Consider the following 20657-nt stretch of genomic DNA (forward strand, 5'->3'; position numbering starts at 1 on the left):
CGTTCTGACTCGGAAAAGGAAGTAAAACAGCACGAAAAACAATGGATGCAGATGCAAATAATATTATACAGTGTTTTGCTTTCGACAATATTTTGAAAAGTCAACAAAAAAATCAGCAAAACATTGGTCTCGTACGGCGCGGCGGAGAAAAAAGCGCTTAAACCGTGCCTCCCCATATCTCGTGAAATGTCTTTAAACACGGATTTATTTCTGTAACAACCCTGCATTTTTGCCTGCACTGTCTCTTCGTCCCAAAGACTTAAAAGACATGAAACCTTGGCATTGCTCCACTGTGTGTATCCTTCGTCCTATCACGCCTATAATAAGTCATGTGATATCAGTTGGTGGCGTCCACCTGAGTTGACGTCACTTTTTTAATGACGTACGACTCGCATTTACTGGGGAATATCCGATTTGTCTGCTTACATTCATATCCGATTTATTACCACATATGAATGAGGCCTGAATCCGATCTGAGAAAATCGGAATCCATGCGTTTTTTTCCTGCTTACACGTTCACCGGTCATATCCGATCTGTGCCACATGAGAGGAAAAAATCGGAATTGGGTCACTTGAACCATGTAGTGTAAATGGGGCCTTAGAGACTTGATTTTGTCACTGAACTCTTCTTTTTGGACTGTACAAATTACGAATTGTTCAGCATCCTTTCTTACTTCAAGTGTTGTGAATTTGTTGGCTCTTTCTACCAAATCTTTCACACTTCTTGCAAAATGTTTTGAGCCTCGCTACAGCTTTCACTGCCCTCTTCCAATCTGAAAACCTTTGCAGGTGATCTGACAGAGACCACTCTTCCTTTGCCTTGGTCATAAGAACCTGTGCACTTTTGAGCTCTGGGTCTCCATTGTCAACCTCTCCCTGGAGTCGGTCCAGTGGTATTCATGATTGCCATCCAATTCTAGTTCTCTCTTGAACAGATCACTAGTTCTTGTAGCAACCATGGCAGCTGAGAACTCCAGTCTGTGGACTGTTGTTACCTTTGTTGGGGCAACCCTAGCTTTACCCATAATGAGAGTGCAGTAGACTTCTCCAGACTCGGTCACAGATCTGAGGTATGAACATACTCTATAGCCTGACACACTTACGTCTGAGAAATGGTGTAGCTCATATTGCTGAACATCCTTGAATGTTGATGGCACATAACAATTAGACTAACAATGAGACTATCTTTATCAAAGACAGATTTTGGATGTCTCGCAGCCAAGCTTCCAAATGCGGCTTGAGGTCATCAGGAAGTGGTTCATCCCAGCCTGTTTTGTCATGACACATCCTTTGTAGAATTCTTTTCTTTTGAACTTCACTGTGGCTTGATTAAAATTGCCTTCACCTTGTGCAGCAAGGTACTTGAGCCTGAAGTTTTCACATCCAGGTGAGGAGGCAGCTCCGAACAAGTGGACTTTAATCTGAAAAATTGCTGGTGGGGCTTCCATGTTGCCTTCTTCCCACCATAGGAACCTCAGGGTAGTCCCGATCCTTTGGGACAACATAAAACTGGTGGAACATACGCTTCACATCACACATGATGGCAACTTGCCCTTTCTGGAAACTACACAAGACCCCAACAAGGGTATTTGTGAGATCAGGCCCAGTCAGTAGATGCTCAGTCAGAGAAGTATTCTGAAATCTTGCAGAGCAATCAAAGACGATGCAAATCTTGCCTTGCTTCTGCGGGTTGTAAACCCCATGGTGAGGGATATATCATGCTGGTTGCTGAATTCCATCTCTGGGACCTTTTCAGCACTGCCTCTTGCTATTATGTCCTTCATGAAAGCCAGGTAGTCCTTGTGGTATTGCTCATCCCTCTTTAAATGTTTATCTAAAGATCTGAGTCGATGCTCTGCACACACTTTGTTTGGCAAGTCCGGTCTCTCACCCTTAAACGGCAATTGCATCTGATAGTGCCCGTCTTGCATTTGCTTAATGCCTTTATTTAACTTTGCCAAAAACCTTAAGTCTTCTTGCGATGTTGAGACTTCCTCATTATTCCTTTTATCAAAGTCTGACTCAAAAACCTTCAGTATCTCTGCTGGAGTGATCATCTCCTTAACCTTGTTCCTGTTTATGAAGAAGACTTCAGACTAGAGCTTGTGAGATGGTTCACCAGCTGTTAGAACTTGCTTCAGGATAATCCTATGACTTACACCGAAGATTTTGTAAGAATCCACCCGCCAGCCCAAAAAGTGGAATCCAGCGGCCTGGTCAAAGGTTTATTGTGTATTTGGTCTTTTACTTGCGCTTCTGAATTTATCAAGATTCAAGATTCAAGATTTTTATTTGTCACATACACAATTATATAGAGCATATATAACCATCAGTGAAATGTGAGTCAGGTCCGCTCCATGGACAGTGCAATTATTAAAGAATACAACACAGATGAAAATATACATAAATATAGCTATGAAAGAACGAAATAAAAGTAAACAATAAAAATATAAGAATAAAATATAAAATATATAAAAAGATGTGTAATGTAGAATTAAATATATAGTGGAAAATAATGTGCATGAAAGTAAACTGTAGTCTTAAATATTAAGATACACAGGGATGTACAAGAGGCAATGTGCATATGTGCATTATACTGTAGTCTTAAATATTAAGATACACAGGAATGTACAAGAGGCGAATGTGCAAACAAGTTGACACTGTCAGTATGTCAATATGAGGTAGAGAATGATGAAAATCTTACTGATAAATTGAATATTAAGTGGAGACATGAAGATGTTAAGAGGCTGGTTTTGAGTTTAGGAGCCTGATGGCCTGGGGGAAGAAACTCCTCCTAAGTCTCTCAGTTTTTGACATCAGGCTACGGAAGCGCTTACCAGATTTTAGCGCTTATCAGGATTTAGTTTGAAATTTATTCTAGCTCTGTGTTCAATCTGACTCCAATTTCATGTGATCATTAAATTTGGGCAATATTTCTATCAAAACTGATCACAGATATCCATTGTTTATTAATTTAGATATTTGAGTATTCTGGAAATCCCATACTTTCAATTATTCGTTCATTAGGGACCAGGTACAGCACAGGAATTGCACTTCGGCTGATAGTGAACCAACAGACACAAACTCGTCAGTTCCGAACTTACTCAGAGGATGTAGAGTGGTTATAATACCTTTAAGTGAACTACACCCTGCATGCTCATAATAAAAATTGTATTTTTCTCTGTAACCACAGAGCTACACCGTGTTAAGCCAGTGACAGTCAGAAATCAGAAGCCCCTAATGGTGTTCCCCATGGTTCATCCATTGGTGCTTCAGTATGATCTGTCTTGAACGCAGATTTGCGGAAATACCACTACACATTTATCTACTTGAAAAATGATTTCAGAAGAGATCAGAATAAGTCAAATATAACAATATATTATCAGTCAGGTAAATATGTAGTATGCCAATTTACATAGTCAATTCAAAGATATCAAATCAATACAAGACATCAAATTCTCAAAAGCCCCTTTCACACTGCGATTCTGGAAATTACATGGATAATGTGTCCCGGCAATTGTTCCCGGGTCGCTAGATTTTGCCCCTTTCACACTGCCAGTGATTTCCCGGAAACTGTGCGTGCATTCACACACAACCCGTAAATGTCCCGTAATGACACGTGACATCAGGATGTGATGTGTAATGTATGAGTCGAAAATACTAGGCACGTTAATTTTTACTTAAGCTGGCAAACGATTTCAGCTTCAGCGTGGATAGTGAGGAGCTAACTGATCTCTGCTTCATTACAGTTTGCACATTTTTTAGTCGCGAACGTTGATCTGCCTTCAAAACACCTGGTAAAAGAGTCGCGCAATAACGTGCGTCATCACTACGACACAACCTTTATGGCATTGGTTCTGGCTTTTGTTCACACAGAGCTCGTTCCAGGACTGAACCTGGCAATGTTACTAGGTCCCCAATCCGGGATCGATCCGGAATCAATCCCGGGATGTCTTTGCGTTCACACAGAAGGGGATCCTGCAATTTTCTGGCAATTTTCCAGGACCAACGTGCAGTGTGAAAGGGGCTAAAGATAAATCTAGGAATAAAGGATGCACACCTGACTGCACATGTGGACACACTCCCTACTATGGGCTTTCTGGCTACAGAATAGCCCCGCAATGTTTTTTGTCACCTCCCTTATATACCCAAATAAGAAAAACAAAGAAATCTTCAAATCAGTTGTAAAAACATAAAAGACCCTTCGTTTTGTTAGGTTCTCGTGGCCCCAGGGTCGCACCTGACTTGGAGACAGATAAGCATTCTCACAGACCCTAAAGTGGGACACAACCCTTCCTCAGGAGAACACAATTCTACAACAGTTTTCAATATTTCTCTTAATACAAGTAACTACTGTAAAACTGAGACCAATTTACCAATCGCACAAAGACCTTTAACCTGTTAACCCGCATCTGGACACCGACACACTGAACTTTCTTTGTTTGCACGTGACAATGTTTACGAATAGATTAAATGAAACGGGACAAAATTAATCTTGACAAACTATATATCATTATAAAGATCTAAGCCTCAAGCATCGACGACAGATCACTGTTTTTAAATTGAAAGCTTATAAAGATTGTATTTGCTAAATTTGTTTAAGCATAACACATCAAAACATAAATAATCAATAAGCATTACGTACCAGATTCATCGAAATAACGAGTCATAAACGCATCCACAGCTGTAAATCCCAGTTTGGTTAGAAAGGTAAGGGTCCACTGAACGACATCCCAAAGAATAGGTTTAGTCCAACTAAGTAATAACGTTGTAATATAGATAGTAATTCCTTTGTTTACGTTTCAGTTTTTTCAGGGGCAGTATTGTTTGTCCCCGTTATGGAATAACTCACGCTCAAAAAAAATGCATCTTGGTAGTAAAAAACAGCACGGTTTTGTAGCGTACAGTGTCACAAACAGACGGAATATTGCTTATTTGAATTTATCTGAATATTGGGGGGGCTGGGGGGTGATGGATGATGAAAAGTAAAGCCCAAAGGGTCTTCTTTCCAAAGACACCAAAATTGAGAGTGTAGCACACTGAAAATAAGGAACTGTTGCAATTTTAGTTAGGTAGGGCATTTTCAACTGTGAGTCCCATAATGGGGGGTACTGGCTAACAGGTTAAAATGACACCAAACGTGAAAAGTTTATGATCATGAATCCTGAAGATATAGTAAATGTTTTATGTGAGCATAGCAACTTTTAGTTGCCTGGACCATGTGCCCAGAGGGGAAGGATGGGTGAAAGGACCGAAGAGCAAATGGTCTTTCTTCTAGATCTTCCTATTTGTTGGCATGGCATTTGCATTGCGAGAGCTCCTGAGTGTTTGGCTTCACAAAGAATTAATTTCATAAGAATATAATTTCACTCCTTTCAATTTTATCTTCATAGTCACGATCGTACTGGTTGTATCCATGATACTCCTGTGTTTGTCTGTAGATCCGTGATTGACCTTGGTCTCATCTTAACTGTTTCTAGCTTTTCGTCCTGGGTATTTATATACACAGTCCTGATGTAGGCACGTTTGGTGACACTTCCCACATTTTTCACACACCTCCTAGAGGTCCAGTCTTTTGAATTATGACCAAAGCACAACTTCTCCTACTGTACAAACTTCAGTCTTTCTTCAACAGTTCTTTCCATATTCTTGTGACACTTATGAAGAGTGTGACAACATCTCTTACAAAAGAAACACATAATACTTGTCTTTTTTACTGGAACAAGTGGTGACTGTCTTAGCAGTTTAGTTGCGATTCCTTTGAAACTTACAATGATCTTGATCTGTGTCCTTGAAACTTTCTTGCTCTGCTAGATTTATTGCTTGCATTGAGGTGATTGATTCTAGCTTCTTTGTTGAGAAACTCGACAAAGTATTTGAAATCAGGGAATCTTCTGTATTCATCTTGTAACTTGGTGGCTGCTCTATTCCAACGTGAACTTAACCATTCTGGCAATTTGGCTGATATCCTTTGATTTTCAACACAGTCATTCAGAGCTTGTAAACCTTGAACATAAGGCATGGCCGATTCAACATTGCTCAGGATATCTACAAAACTCACAGAGGTCTTTGCTATCTTTGGTAGCAATCTTGTGCCATGACTGTATTTTTGTCACGATACAACTTGCCAACTACAAAGAGATTGCCAAACCGGTCATCAAGTATGTTCCAAGCAGCTGTGTAAGAAATCTCTGTTCCAACCAGGAGGTGTCTTTCAGTAGCTCTCTCTTGGCTTGACCACTCACATATTTGTGTAGAAAGAAGAGTTTTTCATGGCTGGCAAGTTCTTGTGGATCAGTTAACGTCTGGAAGGAGAGTTTCCAGTCATTTTACTTCAGAGGATCACTAGAGAAAACAACTAGTTCTGGAATTGGAATCTTATTGGCTGTAATTGTTTCAGCAAGTGCCTTCACAAGATCACTAGATCAGCCAATGTAGCTGACTGAGAGATATTGATCTTGGGTGATTGGTACTTTTTGAGGAGAACAAGAGGGTTGGTTTTAAAGGGGCAGTGACTTGAGGTAACATGAATGGCTGAGAAAAAGAAATAGGAACGCTTGGTTGAGAAGTATAATCTTCTTGTATTTGTTGCAGAGGGAACAGAACACTGTTCAAAACTCATCATCACCTTTGATGCTTTCAGCATAAACTTGTAGCCTTGCTTGTGCTGCATTGTGCCTTTTTAGTTCCTCCAATTGTTCCACTTCCCTTTTCTTCTCCCTCCAGCTTTATTTTCCTTATAGTACTTTCTGAGATAAATTAAACCCTTTTTCTTGAATTCTCCTTTTCTTGATCTTCTCTCTAGGCTATTAACCTTTCTTCCTCTGTCTCAAGTTTCCTAATTTTCCTCTTCATATTGATGTTATGTCTTCATAATTTTAATCACCTCTTTGTGTAGCCACTTCAGCCACTGCTTCTTGTCTTTTCTGCAAGAAGATCGACTGGACGTTTTATTATATATATATATATATATATATATATATATATATATATATATATATATTATATATATATATAAGGATGGATATAATTACTGGAGTGACCTCCAGTAAGTCAAACTCCATCTTCTATACTCATGCTCAAAGCTTCTTTTCAGTTCGTTTACACTTACAAAAACTAAAAAATAGGACAGTATACTTTCAGTCTACTTTTTATGTACTTCTCAGACATGGGCTTTATGTACTTCTCAGAAATATACTTTAAAATGACATTTAAGTATACTTGACCTATACTACGTTTAAATATATTTGAGCTATACTTGTGCTCCGTGTTTTCATTGCTATACGGTAGAGGGTGCTATTACCCATCTTCTGTACAGAATTTTACGGAGCCCGGGAGGTCACCTGTAGGTGAAAAAAATACAATCCGTGGCAACGGTTTTGCAATCCGTCCCCTCCCCTCAGTTTGTACTAAACCGTACTCACAAATTCTTAAACTGTTCCCTCGGTTTAACAAATCGTGCCCACGGATTAATAAACTGTACCCATGAATATCCAATCCATGTGCTCAGATTTTGTAAACCGTATCTTCGGTTTTTGAATCTGAAACCCACGAATTCATAATCCATGCGCACGCTTTTGCAATCTGTTTCCCTCGGTTTTGTAAACTGTACTCACGGATTCATGCAGCAAGCTCCTAGGTAGCCTACGTGTTAACATACTGTTTTAGTGAATATTATTATGTGGAATAGACCTACAGCAAAGTGTCTTAAGTGATTGTCTCTCAATTGTTAGTACAAATGTGGAATACAACGATTTAATAAGAAAGATGTTGCATCAAAATCCCTTGTTTAATTTGTGATAATGTTAGCACTTGATTATTATTGTATTATAAAACCTGGCATTGTGACTGACCCTGGAGTAATTTGTTCCTCTTTTGTAAGTCATTTTGTTTAATGGATTATTGTTTATTGCATGTATTATTATTTTTTATATTATTATGAAATTATAGTATTTTTTTTTTTTTTTTTTTTAGTTTATTTTATAGTTCTATGAGTGGACTTAAGACAGTAAATGTTTGTCATAAAATAATTAATTAATGTTTTATTTTTAAATAACCTTTTACAGTTTTGGAAATGTGTTTTTGTTTACAGTTCTTTCTTAACATGAAGACTTATTTAGGTGATTTTATTATACTAAGCTTTTTCCCCCAAGTTAGATGCATGCTTCACTGTTAATTTTATTATTAAATAATTAGGCCTATTATAATATTGCATTCAGTTAGAGAGCAAAGGAATGACAAACATAACCGGCACATTATATTTTTTTGTATTGCTTTTTTTACCTTCCTTCTCTCGAACTCTGTTTATTTTTCTTTTTAAATTCAGGGAATTTTCTATTCTTCTTTTTAGCGTTTATTTTAGGCTATAAAACACAGGTGGTGGAGTCTTATCCTATTGGTGATTAATATATAATAAACGCTAAAAAGAAGACTATTTTGTGAGAGTGCGATCATGGGTCTCATAGGATACTATGAAAAATAATGTTTCATAGACACAAATGGATCTGCCGGGTGGGGGCGGAGGCCACAAATCCGTGAGTTTACAAATCCAAGGGACGGATTGCGAAAGCATGTCGGATCACTTTTATGAACTGGGTCTGATTATTTTTTTTTTATCTCCTGAGTTCATGTTGTTTTTGTAACCATGGGTTAAACTGAGGAGTGTAGGAGGGGTTATTTCAAAATATGAGGGTATATATGGAGAAAACCATGCTACACTAAGTACATTTATGTGTTGTTAAAATGGATCAGCATGTCTATATATATAATATATTTATCTTTCTTTGGATATTAGTCTTTACTAAACAATTTTCTCATAAAACAATTCCTTTTATAATTATGTTTATAATTGTCAGCATCTGGATTAGATGTGATGACTTCAAATGATAATCAAACTGAGAATATGTTTCTCTGCTTTCCACTCCGGCCAGACTCCTGTCTGAAATTGCATCGTCTTACTGTTGTTAAAGGGGCGATGTATGTTTTAATGGTGCTGATGATCCTCACAACAGTTTTTGGGAATCTGCTGATCATCATCTCCATCTCTTACTTCAAACAGCTTCAGTCTCCAACTCATCTGATCGTTCGCTCTCTGGCTGCCAGCGACTGTCTCCTGGGCTCTTTGGTCATGCCGTACAGCATGGTGCGATCTGTTGAAGGCTGCTGGTATCTGGGAGATTTTGTGTGTGTGAAGGCATTCTAGTTTAGACATGAGCTTCTGTATCTCCTCAATACTGCATCTCAGTTTAATATCTGTCGACAGGTACATGGCCATTTCGTGACCCTCTAAGATACAGAATGAGGGTCACAAACAACACTGTGTGACTGCATTTATTATCTTCATATGGCTGTTTTCATTTGTGTACAGCTTTTCTGTTGTGTTTTCAGGGATAACTGCAGAGGACTGGAGATGCTTATATTGCAGACTTACTGTGTGGGAAGTTGTGTTGTGTTTTTTCAACAAACAGTGGGGTATTGTATGTCCAATTCTCACATTTTTCCTTCCCGGATGATCATGAGCTCTCTGTATTTAAAATATTCTATGTTTTTGCACAAAAAACATGCAAAGGTTATGTCAGAGAGAGTGACTGGAGGGATGAAGAGCAAAGCTCTGCTCACAGAGAGAGAAAAGCAGCTAAAACTCTGGCCATTGTCATGGGTGTTTTTTTTTTATGTTGGCTGCCATATTTTACTGCTGCTGCTCTCGACCCTTTTTTAAATTTTGGACCCCGGCTGTTGTTTTTTGATGCTTTGTTTTGGTTTGCATATTTCAATTCCACTTGTAACCCACTGATTTATGGATTTTTTTTTCTACCCTTGTTTTCAGAAGGCCTTTAAGATTCTCATATCCACTTATATCTGTGGCAAAACAAGCATTCCTAACACCTTGATATTTGACATGAATACTGCTCTCACACTATTTCAGGCATCACAATAATATTTATTTTTATGAACTTCTTTTTATTTCATAAATGCTGAAACAATTTTTTGCAATGAGTTTAACTTGAAGCCAATGATCTTAATATTTTAGTAATCTGGTGGAAGGAAAAGAGGGGCACACATGCAGGGTTTGTACAATGTTCAAAATATTTTTCAATTATAATAAACCCAAATAAGCATGCATTTTTTTCTGAAATTAACATTTATAAATTGCTTTTATTACATTCCAACTCTTTTGATCACAGTGTGTCTCCCTTTTAGAAAATGTCATATTTTGGCATTTTGTTTGCTTTAAATTCCTGAAGAAGATCCTGATGATTAAGGGAAGTATCTTCAAATGGACGGGACCTAGTCACACTTATATCTTCTGTTTAAAAACTGAAAAAGAGAGAAAGGAAATGATTGACAGGAAGCCAAGTTACAATCTGAAAGTTAACTTTTAACATTATTGTGCTATTTATTTTTTATTGGACTCTTGCTATAACTAAATGATCCACATTTTAGCTTGCTGAGAACACAATTTTTTTTTTTTTTTTTTTTGCTGCGCTGTGTTACTTCCCAATAAATTCTATTCAAAATCATAAAAACAAGATCTCATGTAGAACAGTTTAAATTTTTTACAAATATAATATAACATAATATAATGAAAAATGAAGAGGTTGACAGTGAGATGGGTTTGGGACAACCATAATGTGTTTTTGCATGTCTAAAACCATCAGCTTACTTTATTATGTTTTAATATTTTCAACCATCAAAAATTAAATGTTTATTTATTGCTCCTAAAGTCCCCCTTTGAGGTCAGTTATTTTTATTAGGAATATAATATAATATAAAAAACGAAGCTGAAGCATTTAAACTGATAGAATCGAATAGAATAGCATAGAATAGAATAGAACCGAATAGAATCCGAATAAAACTACAAACTGAAGCATTAAATTGAGATCTATCAGCTAGAATATTTTTGAAAAACCATGAATGCGTGAATCCATTTATCACGTTATCTAAACATCTCCCATGTAGAGTTTGCACACTACTAGGTGTTGCAATGATTTTACTCCAACTCATGATGCGATCGCGACTCACGATACTGATTTCACAATATGATTTTTAAAGAGGTCATATTGAATGTTGCTAAAAGACCATTATTTATAATGTGTTTATGTTGTTTTACGTCACCAAAAACCAAAACACATTATTTTTCCACATACTGTATATTACTGTTGTCCTCTATGACCCGCCTTACTGAAACACTTGAAGCGTAGTTATTTTACAAAGTTTATCGTTCTGAAATCAAGGTGTAATGCTGACTTGTCCAGCAGTATCCCGTGTGAGTTGTGAGATGGGCCGAATACCTTTAAGCGTGTGACCGAAATGTTACGCCACGTAATGTACTGTGTGATGCCGTTTGTCCCGGAGCGACAAGACAACACCAATCACAAAACCTCTTAAAAAAAGGCATTTTGTTGCATGCCCGTGGGGACGTCTGATTAACAAGATTAATACTGATTTTATACTGTCTTTTTACATGTTGATGTTGCATCTCGCGCTGCGGATCCCTTCAAAAACTGTCTGCATTTTGTGATCCGGCGGAAAATAGACAACGACAAACAACAAGCGCTACTCTACACTGCTCCAAAATTTGTCGGTTGCATATTTTTTTTTTAATATGCCCCAAATGTACCTACAGGCTGTGAGTCGAAGTGCAGTTCCCAGCCTATCCTTGGCAAAGTTGCATCTTTGCCCCCAACTTTATCAACACTGCGGATTATAGGGATTTTGGTATAATAAAGAGTCAGCTAATTTTAATTTGTGTTGTTTTTCTTTTGTTCACATCTTTTTTCGATAGGGGTTCAATCAATCTCAGGGCCAGGTTTTGTTGCCAGGTCTTCTTTAGGTACAATGGAAACCCCTCACTTCCAGAGGTTGTTTCCCGTTTCTTACGAGAAGTCAACCGTTTCTCCTGGACTATGGCTGAGGGAAGAAAGCTCTTTCGCTTTAGAGAAAAGTATGAGACAACAGCAGTGTCTTGCAAAATACATTACAAACTTTCCAAAGATTTGTGACGTGACTTAGAGCCCAGAAGCATCTTGGTCAAGATAAAGATTTTATTAATGGAAAGTTCTGTCAAACAAATGAACTGTATTTGTAATGCCCGCTGTAAAAAGGCACTGCTGAGCAAGCCAGACAGGTGTTGAAGCTTACTGGAGTCTCAAGATCTCTCATCCATGAGCAGACTGACAGTTGTGTGTAAAGCTGCGCGTTTCAGTCACTGCTACACCTAACCGCAAAACCAAAAGAGAAACCTGCACAGTGGCTTTTTTCCAAACACCATTTTCAAAACCTTAAAGGGGACGCATATGATGCTGCCTAAAAGAACATTATTTGTGTGTATTTGGATGTAATGAAATTAATGTGTATTGGCGTGTCAAAGAAATTAATATTAAATTTCATTAATGAAAATTTCATTCATTAATGTCGGGTTTCTAGGTTTAAGCGTTTACAAACATCATTATGTTTCCACAAATCCTGTACATATTGTTTTCCTCTGCTTATGCCTTTTGATCCTTCTCTGAAACGTCGTGTAAATTGTTTTACAAGGATCACATTTCTGAAAAGCATGGTGCTGCTATGTAATTGGGCCAGCTCTTCAACACGTGTTGTGATTGGTCCCGAATGCCTACAGCGTGTGACGACGGACATGTTACAAAGCGCTTAACGATATGTGTGTGAAAGGTGTGTAAAGCTTGATGTATTTCCTCAACGCCCCAGCATGCATCAGCCCCAGGCACGAGACGAAGCGGATATCGTCCTCTTTTGGAAGGCCCAAAACCACCTCAAGTGTAGTTCCGCTTTTCACCAGTATAAACCACAGCGTTATACACATAGAGGTGGCACGGGCACAGCACAACAACAATACTATCTCAACCGAAAATAAAAGGTACAGCCTTCTTCATTTGCATGAAAATCTGGGCGGTATCATGCAGCAACTCTTCCCACATAGTGACCGTAGATAAGTGGGGGTGTTGTAAATTTAGAAACGAAAGCCGTTTCAGCTGCGGGCATGTGGACAAGTGTTAAGCTTTTATAAAGAATATCTCTCTTGGATTTGAGACTTTAGTCTTTTGCAACTTCACAGATCTTCTTTATTCATCAAGAGCTTGTAACATCCCAAGAGAAAGGAAAATTTGAAATGGCATCATATGACCCAGTTTTACAAGATTCAAAATGACCCCAAAGAAAAATACACCCTAAAATTTTGACAGTCAGTTCCCCTCAATTCATTACATTGATACATGCACAGCTTATATAGACTCCGTGGGAGCATTTGCTAGCCAGGCCTTCATTATGTTGGCAACTAGTTGTTTTTGCTCATGTTGCCAGATGTCAAACTCTCCTCTGACATTGAATGATAACCATGGGATCATGTGTTACTCGTCAACGCCATGCATTGTAAGGAACACAAGCTTTTTTGATGCTGCTCACAAGTGCGTCATGACCCTAGTTTCAGTTGCTGCCATATTTCCTCTGTTCATAGTAATCACACAGATGTTTAGAGAAAAGTGCAGTGGTCACTCTCTTTTTTTTGCCATCTAGTTTAGAGTAAAATCAAAATGTGTCCCTTTATCCCTGTGCGCCTTTTATCCCGCATGTACCCATCTGGGTTAGAAACATTCATTGAAAAATCCTAAACACCAGAAAAGGTCAACACCAGAAAAGCTCACAAAATACAGCACCTATAATGATTTTATGGTTTTGATGTCAATCTTCCAATGGTCATTTTGGACTGGTGAGTTTTGTTCTGGAAGTTCTAAAATATGTTTAGCAGTTTATATTCACATTAATTAAAAAAAATAAATAAACTAAATAAAACAAAATAAAGAGAAAAAATTAAATTGTTTCAGTAACACATATTTGTTTTTAGTCAATCTCCGTTTCAGGGACAATAATTAAGTGGTTGAACATTTTCCCCATTTAATCTGAGTTTTATTTATTTTTATTTTTACTATGGATAACAGGTTTGTAGTCGGGTAGGCTTACTCACAAATCTAAGAGTATATATCCAAATCTGAGCTGCTCTGAATCCATTTAGGGAGTTAAACTAGATGGGCATGTAGATATAGTATGTTCACATGTATTTTGGATATTGCGTCTTACCAAACTATAATTCTTGTCTTTACTTTGGCTTAGCATATTATATCAGATTCTGGTTTCAGATGTGATGACTTCAAATGGAAACTGACATTGTAAATATGCTTTCTCTTCTATGCACACTACCTGGATCAGACTCCTGGTTCTTAGAATTGCCTATCATCTTGCTGTAGGTTAAGAGTGGCACTGTATGTTGTTAATAGTGCTGATGGATCCTCACAACAGTTTTTTTGGGAAACCTAGGGTCCTGATCATCCATCGCCATGCTCTCACTATTTTCAAAACAGCTTCAGTGCTCCAACTCATCTGATTGTTCGCTCTCTGGGCTTGCCAGAGACGTCTTCTGGGCTCTTTGGTCCCTGCCGTAACAGTAGATGCGATCTGTTGAAGGCTGCTGGAATCTGGGAGATGTTGTTTGTAAAGTGCATTCTAGTTTAGACCAAGAGCTGCTGTATCTCCTCCTTATCTGCCCTCTCAGTTTCATCTCTGTCGGACAGGTACCCGGCCATTTGTGCACCTCTAAGGATACAAAATGCAGGAATCAAAACAACACAAAGTGACCTGTCCTTACGTTCCTTCCTAATGGTGTTTTCACTTTTTGTTGTATTAGCTTAGCTTGTGTTGTTGTTTTCAGGTATAAACAGAAGTGGTCGCCGAGTCGTTCTTCATTCAGGGTTTACTTGCATGGGAAGTTGTGTTTTGTTTCCTTCTAGACACAAGAGTGGTTATTATGCCGTCCTATTAATCTTGTATTCATCCTTCCAAAGAAGATTCATGAACTCTCTGTATATAAAAAACTTTTCTCGTTCAACGAAAACACACAAAAGGTTATGGTCAGGAGACGAGTGACTGGAACGGTTGAAGAGCCAAAGCTCTAGCTCACAGAGAGAAATGGCAGCGACAGCTCTGGCCTACTGTACATCGGTGGGTTTTTTTGTTCTGCTGGATTCCTTTTTTTTTTTGTACTGTTACTGCACTTATTTTTTCACCCCAGCTGTTGTTTAAAGTAATATTATGGGTAAGACTTCCGTTTTCATTAGCCGATATAGGTAAAATAACGAGCACAATAACAACGTGCAGTAAACGGTAAAACTGTTTGCAGTACAAACCAGTGTGTTCTTAATTAAGATCAAACAGATAAAATAATATGGACAGGACACATCAAATTGTCAATATCAAGCAGCGAAATGAACTGTTTTGTACAGCAAAAATAGCTGGACACAAATGAGACTTGAAGCTAGACCCATAGAATTTACAAAAGGTGGCGCCCATTTTTACATCAGGAAAAAGGTGGATAGGCTTATATATATTAAAAAAAAAATAAAAAAAAAAATAAACATATAAAAAAGTTTGCATGCAGTATGTTTTTTTGTTGAGTATCTTATTTGATTCCTCAGGCTTTTTATTAACTCATATAAGATGATATAGTGAGAATATGAATGATGAGGACCAAACTGAGCAAAAACATGCAATTTGGAACAGTTTGCTGATATATTCATATGGACAATAGTCATATAAGGTGAAATTTTTGATGTCTAAAGTAAACTCGAGTAAATCATATAAATTACAGCAGCATAGCAGACTGCTTGCATAAAATTACATATCAATCTCACAATAATATGTTTTAGTAAGATGATATTTAAATGCTTATTTTTATAATCAAAGCTCTGTATTTCAAAAAATAATGCAGTGCAATACAATGATGATTGAGAGATGAACAAATAGACGTTGTTTAAAAGTATCATGGATCATATTTGGGATTCACATTTGAACATGATTTTTCTAAAAAAAAATTATCATGATAAGGTCGATATGTTGTTAAAACTTCATAAGTTATCAGGTTAGTTCACTTTGAAGTCTGTTATACAGTTAGATAGTCCAGGCAACATTGGTCAAAATCTTTAGCTTTTTCTGTTGTTGACCAGCCATATAGAAGTTGGGAGAAATCCACTCAGTGCTGCTGACAACACCATAATGGTCTCCAATGTCTGTATGGCTGCATTTACACTGGCCCAAAAAAAATCTGATTTTTTTTGCTAACATCTGAGACAAATCGGAATGTGTTGCACGTGTAAAATAAAAATCCACCGCGAGATCCGATTTTTTTTCGCATCCGAATATGAGTACACTTGCAAATGGGTGGTTTTATATCAGATACATAGCTGATATCTGGACATTCGACCTACGTCTAAACCATAGACTGTAATAAAAAACATGAACGCAGTGTCCGTGACATCACCAGCAGGTTTTTTTAAAAGCATTTTTGAAGCCCAAAGTGGGCGGAGCCAGACGTCACTCCCAGATAATCGAAAATGGGCAAAGAGGCAGGAAGTTGGTGGAGCTGGCTCCTGAAACCATGCCTGCCTAACTCGACAGTGGTGACAGCAGCGGCAATCCATCTGTCACTCAAGTGGCCCACGCCCTTCATTATGCAGAACTTTAAAGTGTCAGTTAAGTTAACATTATTTAGTAAAGTGATTTTCCACTTTGAGTTTAAAAATATATAACAAAATGTGATTAATGTAAACATTTTTAAAGAAAAAGGATGTTTTTGTTATATCTTTTGGAGCAAGGGCGCCGCCATCTTGCAGTACCACCGTGTGTGAATGGTCACGGGGTTAGTTTGCTCCAATGGCCATTGCAGTAATATAAGCATTTCTTTACATTTTGAACACATGCTTGTTTTGAAATGGAGGAAGATGACCTTGAAAGCACTGTTAAGTCCATAATAAGTGCAATTGCCTATGCATTAGAGCATATAAGGCGATGGGGCCGAGCAGTAGGACCTATTAGGGGTTGAAGAAAGTTGTGAACCTGCTGGTTTTGGGTAAAGTGCGGATCGGAAACCAATACTCGTTTACATGGATACTCCTCAAGACTGTCCCATTCTGACGTGCTTGTGTGTGCATTTGTTGATGAAGGCGCGAAAGAAACGCTCAGTTTGGTAGCCCTTACTCATGTGCTTTCCCGAGCCGATCTGTGGCTTTGTGTGTGTGTGGCGGCGCAAACAGAAATGATCCATCACAACGGTAACACATTTCAATCTTTTTCAGAAAAGGTCTATCACAGCGTGTAAGTAACCGCAGTGAAAATATATTCTGTGCTGTCTCACACTTGAATGGCTTAAAAACACTTTAATATTTAAACTGGCACGCATGACTTTAATTTTAATAGGACGGCCATTCAAAACCCAAGAGTCTACCATGTGCATAGCAAATATATAGCAATATAGCAATAACTGCAGACAATAATTTTGGGCGGGAATTAATTTAAACACTGATATCGTATACCAATCATGTCTAAAGTGAATGTAAACAGGTGGGCCAAAAAATCGGATATGGTCAAAAGATCGGATATGTGCATTAAGACTTGCAGTGGTCTTGATAGCTAAAATTAGCAATTAACCAGATGAACGATCTACAACTCTACAAATTAAACTCACTCATACTACCAAACACTTTTTAAAAACGTCATTCGAATTTGACAAAAAAAAAAAAAAAAGCGGTTTAATGTGAACACTACCACTGGAAATCACTAGCTCTCCACTGAAATTAATAGAATCATGTTGTTTTGTCGCCGTGTGTCAATGGCGATGTGAACAGGTCTTTAGCAGTATGAAGCAAGAGTCATTTGCAGTGTGAATGAGGCTTAAAGGGGCATGAATTGTTATTTTTTTCAGAATGTTTTCTTGAGGTGCACTTGTAATGTTGGTATGATTGTTTAATCAAAAATGGTCAATTTAGAAATAAAAGGCCATTTTCTACCCTGATGTGTCTGCAGAGAGACTTGTTGTGAATGCCCACTAATGATTGGCTAACATCTTCACATATTAAATAAGTATTAGATGTGGAGCTCTCTTGAAAACTTTTTCTATGTTTTTACTATTATAGCTGTCGAAATTAATAAATTGTGAAAGTGCTGATTAGCATTATTTTTAGATCTACTCTGGTTACATGAAAGATTTATTGTACCCCATGACAGACTGCTGAGCACTTGAATGCAGTTGATCTCGACATTGCAACTCGAGTTCTGCACTCTCACGAATGCTTTTATCTTAACTAACAGTGCAAACATGATGTAAATAAAGATTTACTGTGCAGTGTATTCTGCATCATTGATTATAATCTTGTGCTGTGTCATTGACAGCTCCAGCCATCATAAATGGAGTGTTCTTTGTATGCTTTCTGTATATAATTTAATCACAAATTAAATAAGAGAGAATGTGTAGTTGACTGTTTAGTCACTGGCTTGATTTACTGACACATAAACAGCTATAAATGATTTTGATACAAAGAACATGAACTGCACATGAATCATTACTTAACAGAAATCACTGATCAGAGATTAGGCATTAGAATGAACATTGTTACTTACATGTTTGTTGTGTTATTACTGTCGGGTCCATATCTTACAATAAAAGTCTGTTTGAAGTAGGGCTGCAACAAACGATTATTTTGATAATCGATTAATCTAACAATTATTAGTATGATTAATCGACTAATTGTTGATTATTTCACTGATTAATCAGTAGACTCTGATTACTCGGATTTTGTAATTAGTTAAAATATTGAGTTCTATTCTAACAAATAAAAATAAAGGTAAGCGGCAATTTTTTGCTTGAAAACTTTTGTTCACTTACAAAATATTGCGTTCCCCCAAGAAATTTTATATTTGCTTGAAAAAAAAAGCACAGGAATATTGTTTTTCCTCACAAAACAAAATACTGAAATATAATTTTTCCTCCCACCTAATTATTTATTTATTTCTTTATTTCAACAATAAGTAATACACTATTTAAAGTATAAATTCCTTGCATTCTAGGTTGATTTCTATTTTTTTTTATCACCTGTGTTTTTTTTTTGTAACTATGGGTAACGCTGACAGATGTAGGAGGGTTAACTTGAATCTCAGAGTATATATTGACAAGCCTGAGTCCATTTAAAATATTAAATTGATTGGGCATGTACTGTATTTATATTAATCTTTCTTTGCATATTTGTCTTTTACCATGTCATTATTTATGAAATAATTCTAGGCCACAATCTGGTCAATATTTGAGTGGCTTTTTACATTTACCAAACAAATATTGTGTTTCAGTTTTGCACATCAGTCACTATTTGAAGGAGACGTGATGATTGCAAATGAAACTGATATTGAGAATGTGTTTCTCTGCTATCCACTCCGACCGGACTCCTGTCCCAGTGCTCATCGACTTACCGTCCTTAAAGTGGTGATGTATGTTTTCATGCTGCTGATGATCCTCACAACAGTTTTTGGGAATCTGCTGATCATCATCTCCATCTCTCACTTCAAACAGCTTCAGTCTCCAACTCATCTGATTGTTCAGTCGCTGGCAGCTTGCGACTGTCTGCTGGGTTCTTTGGTCATGCCGTACAGTATGGTGCGATCTGTTGAAGGCTGCTGGTATCTGGGAGATGTTGTGTGTAAAGTGCATTCTAGTTTAGACATGACTTTCAGCATCTCTTCCATATTGCATCTCAGTTTAATTGCTATTGACAGGTACTGGGCCATTTGTGACCCTCTAAGATACAGAATGAGGGTCACAAATAACACTGTGACTGTATTTATTACCTTCACATGGCTGTTTTCATTTGTGTACAGCTTTTCTGTTGTGTTTACGGGGGTAAACAATGTTGGTGGTTTAGAGGAACTTATATTGCAGATTTCTTGTTTTGGTGGCTGTGTTTTGTTTTTTAACAAAGAATGGGGCTTAATTTGTGCACTTTTTGTGTTTCTGATTCCAGGAACTATCATGAGTTCTCTGTACATGAGCATCTTCAATGTTGTGAAAAAACATGTCAAAGTCCTGTCAGAGAAAGTGTCTGTTGCCCCCACTGTAGGCAGTAATTGCCAAACCTCTTCACAGAGAGAGAGCAAAGCAGCTAAAACTCTGGCCATTGTCATGGGTGTTTTTTATCTCTGCTGGCTGCCTTTTTTTACTGCCACTGCTATTGACCCTTTCCTTAATTTTGTTACTCCTGTTGATGTTTTTGATGCTTTGGTTTGGTTTGGATATTTTAACTCCACTTGTAACCCCTTGATCTATGGCTTTTTCTATCCCCGCTTTCAGAAGGCCTTTAAGATACTCATATCCACTTATATCTGTGGCATCAGTAAGTCACACACCTTGACATTTCAATGAATATGAATTTATATCAGCTTTACCACACAATTTTATCTTTTAATGAATACCTAATATATGCATGAATACATTTTTTTGCACGTTAAGGTTTAATGACAATATTTATTTTTCATCCAGAATGAATATTGTCCTACTTTTATTATAATGTACACATGAGTAAACACTGTGCACATTTCTAAGATTTAATAACAAAGACTATTTTATTGTAATGCATTTTAACACCCGTTAGTCCAAACATGATTAAATGCATTTCAACACCCGTTAGTCCAAACATGATTAAAAAAACTTTTTTTTTTCTTGAACACTATTAAAATATAAATTTTAGCCCATCATAAGCATGTTGATATTTAGATGTAAGCAAATGTAAATAATTTGTACCAAATACCTCAACAATGGTTTCTAAATT

The 20657-nt window shown here is 37.3% G+C and overlaps 1 protein-coding gene and 1 pseudogene across 1 annotated transcript; both read left to right on the forward strand.

The window, feature by feature from the left end:
* Positions 1-8872: 8872 nt before the first annotated feature.
* LOC109080737 lies at positions 8873-9937 on the forward strand (annotated as a pseudogene).
* Positions 9938-16400: 6463 nt separating this feature from the next.
* Positions 16401-20266, forward strand: LOC109089749 (trace amine-associated receptor 3-like). The gene is made up of 2 exons (XM_019103722.2): positions 16401-16466; positions 19124-20266. The coding sequence occupies exons 1-2, from the start codon at positions 16401-16403 to the stop codon at positions 20249-20251; spliced, it is 1194 nt and encodes a 397-aa protein (XP_018959267.2). The 3' UTR covers positions 20252-20266.
* The last annotated feature ends 391 nt before the right edge of the window (positions 20267-20657 follow it).

This window comes from Cyprinus carpio, unplaced genomic scaffold (genome assembly GCF_018340385.1).
Source record: "Cyprinus carpio isolate SPL01 unplaced genomic scaffold, ASM1834038v1 S000006738, whole genome shotgun sequence".
Lineage (NCBI taxonomy): Eukaryota > Metazoa > Chordata > Actinopteri > Cypriniformes > Cyprinidae > Cyprinus > Cyprinus carpio.

Coding starts and splice junctions, on each gene's coding strand:
- LOC109089749 (XM_019103722.2), top strand. CDS start 16,401: ATGGGCAAAGAGGCAGGAAGTTGGTGGAGCTGGCTCCTGAAACCATGC. Junction 16,467..19,123: donor GCCTGCCTAACTCGACAGTG/GTGACAGCAGCG, acceptor AAATAATTCTAG/GCCACAATCTGGTCAATATT.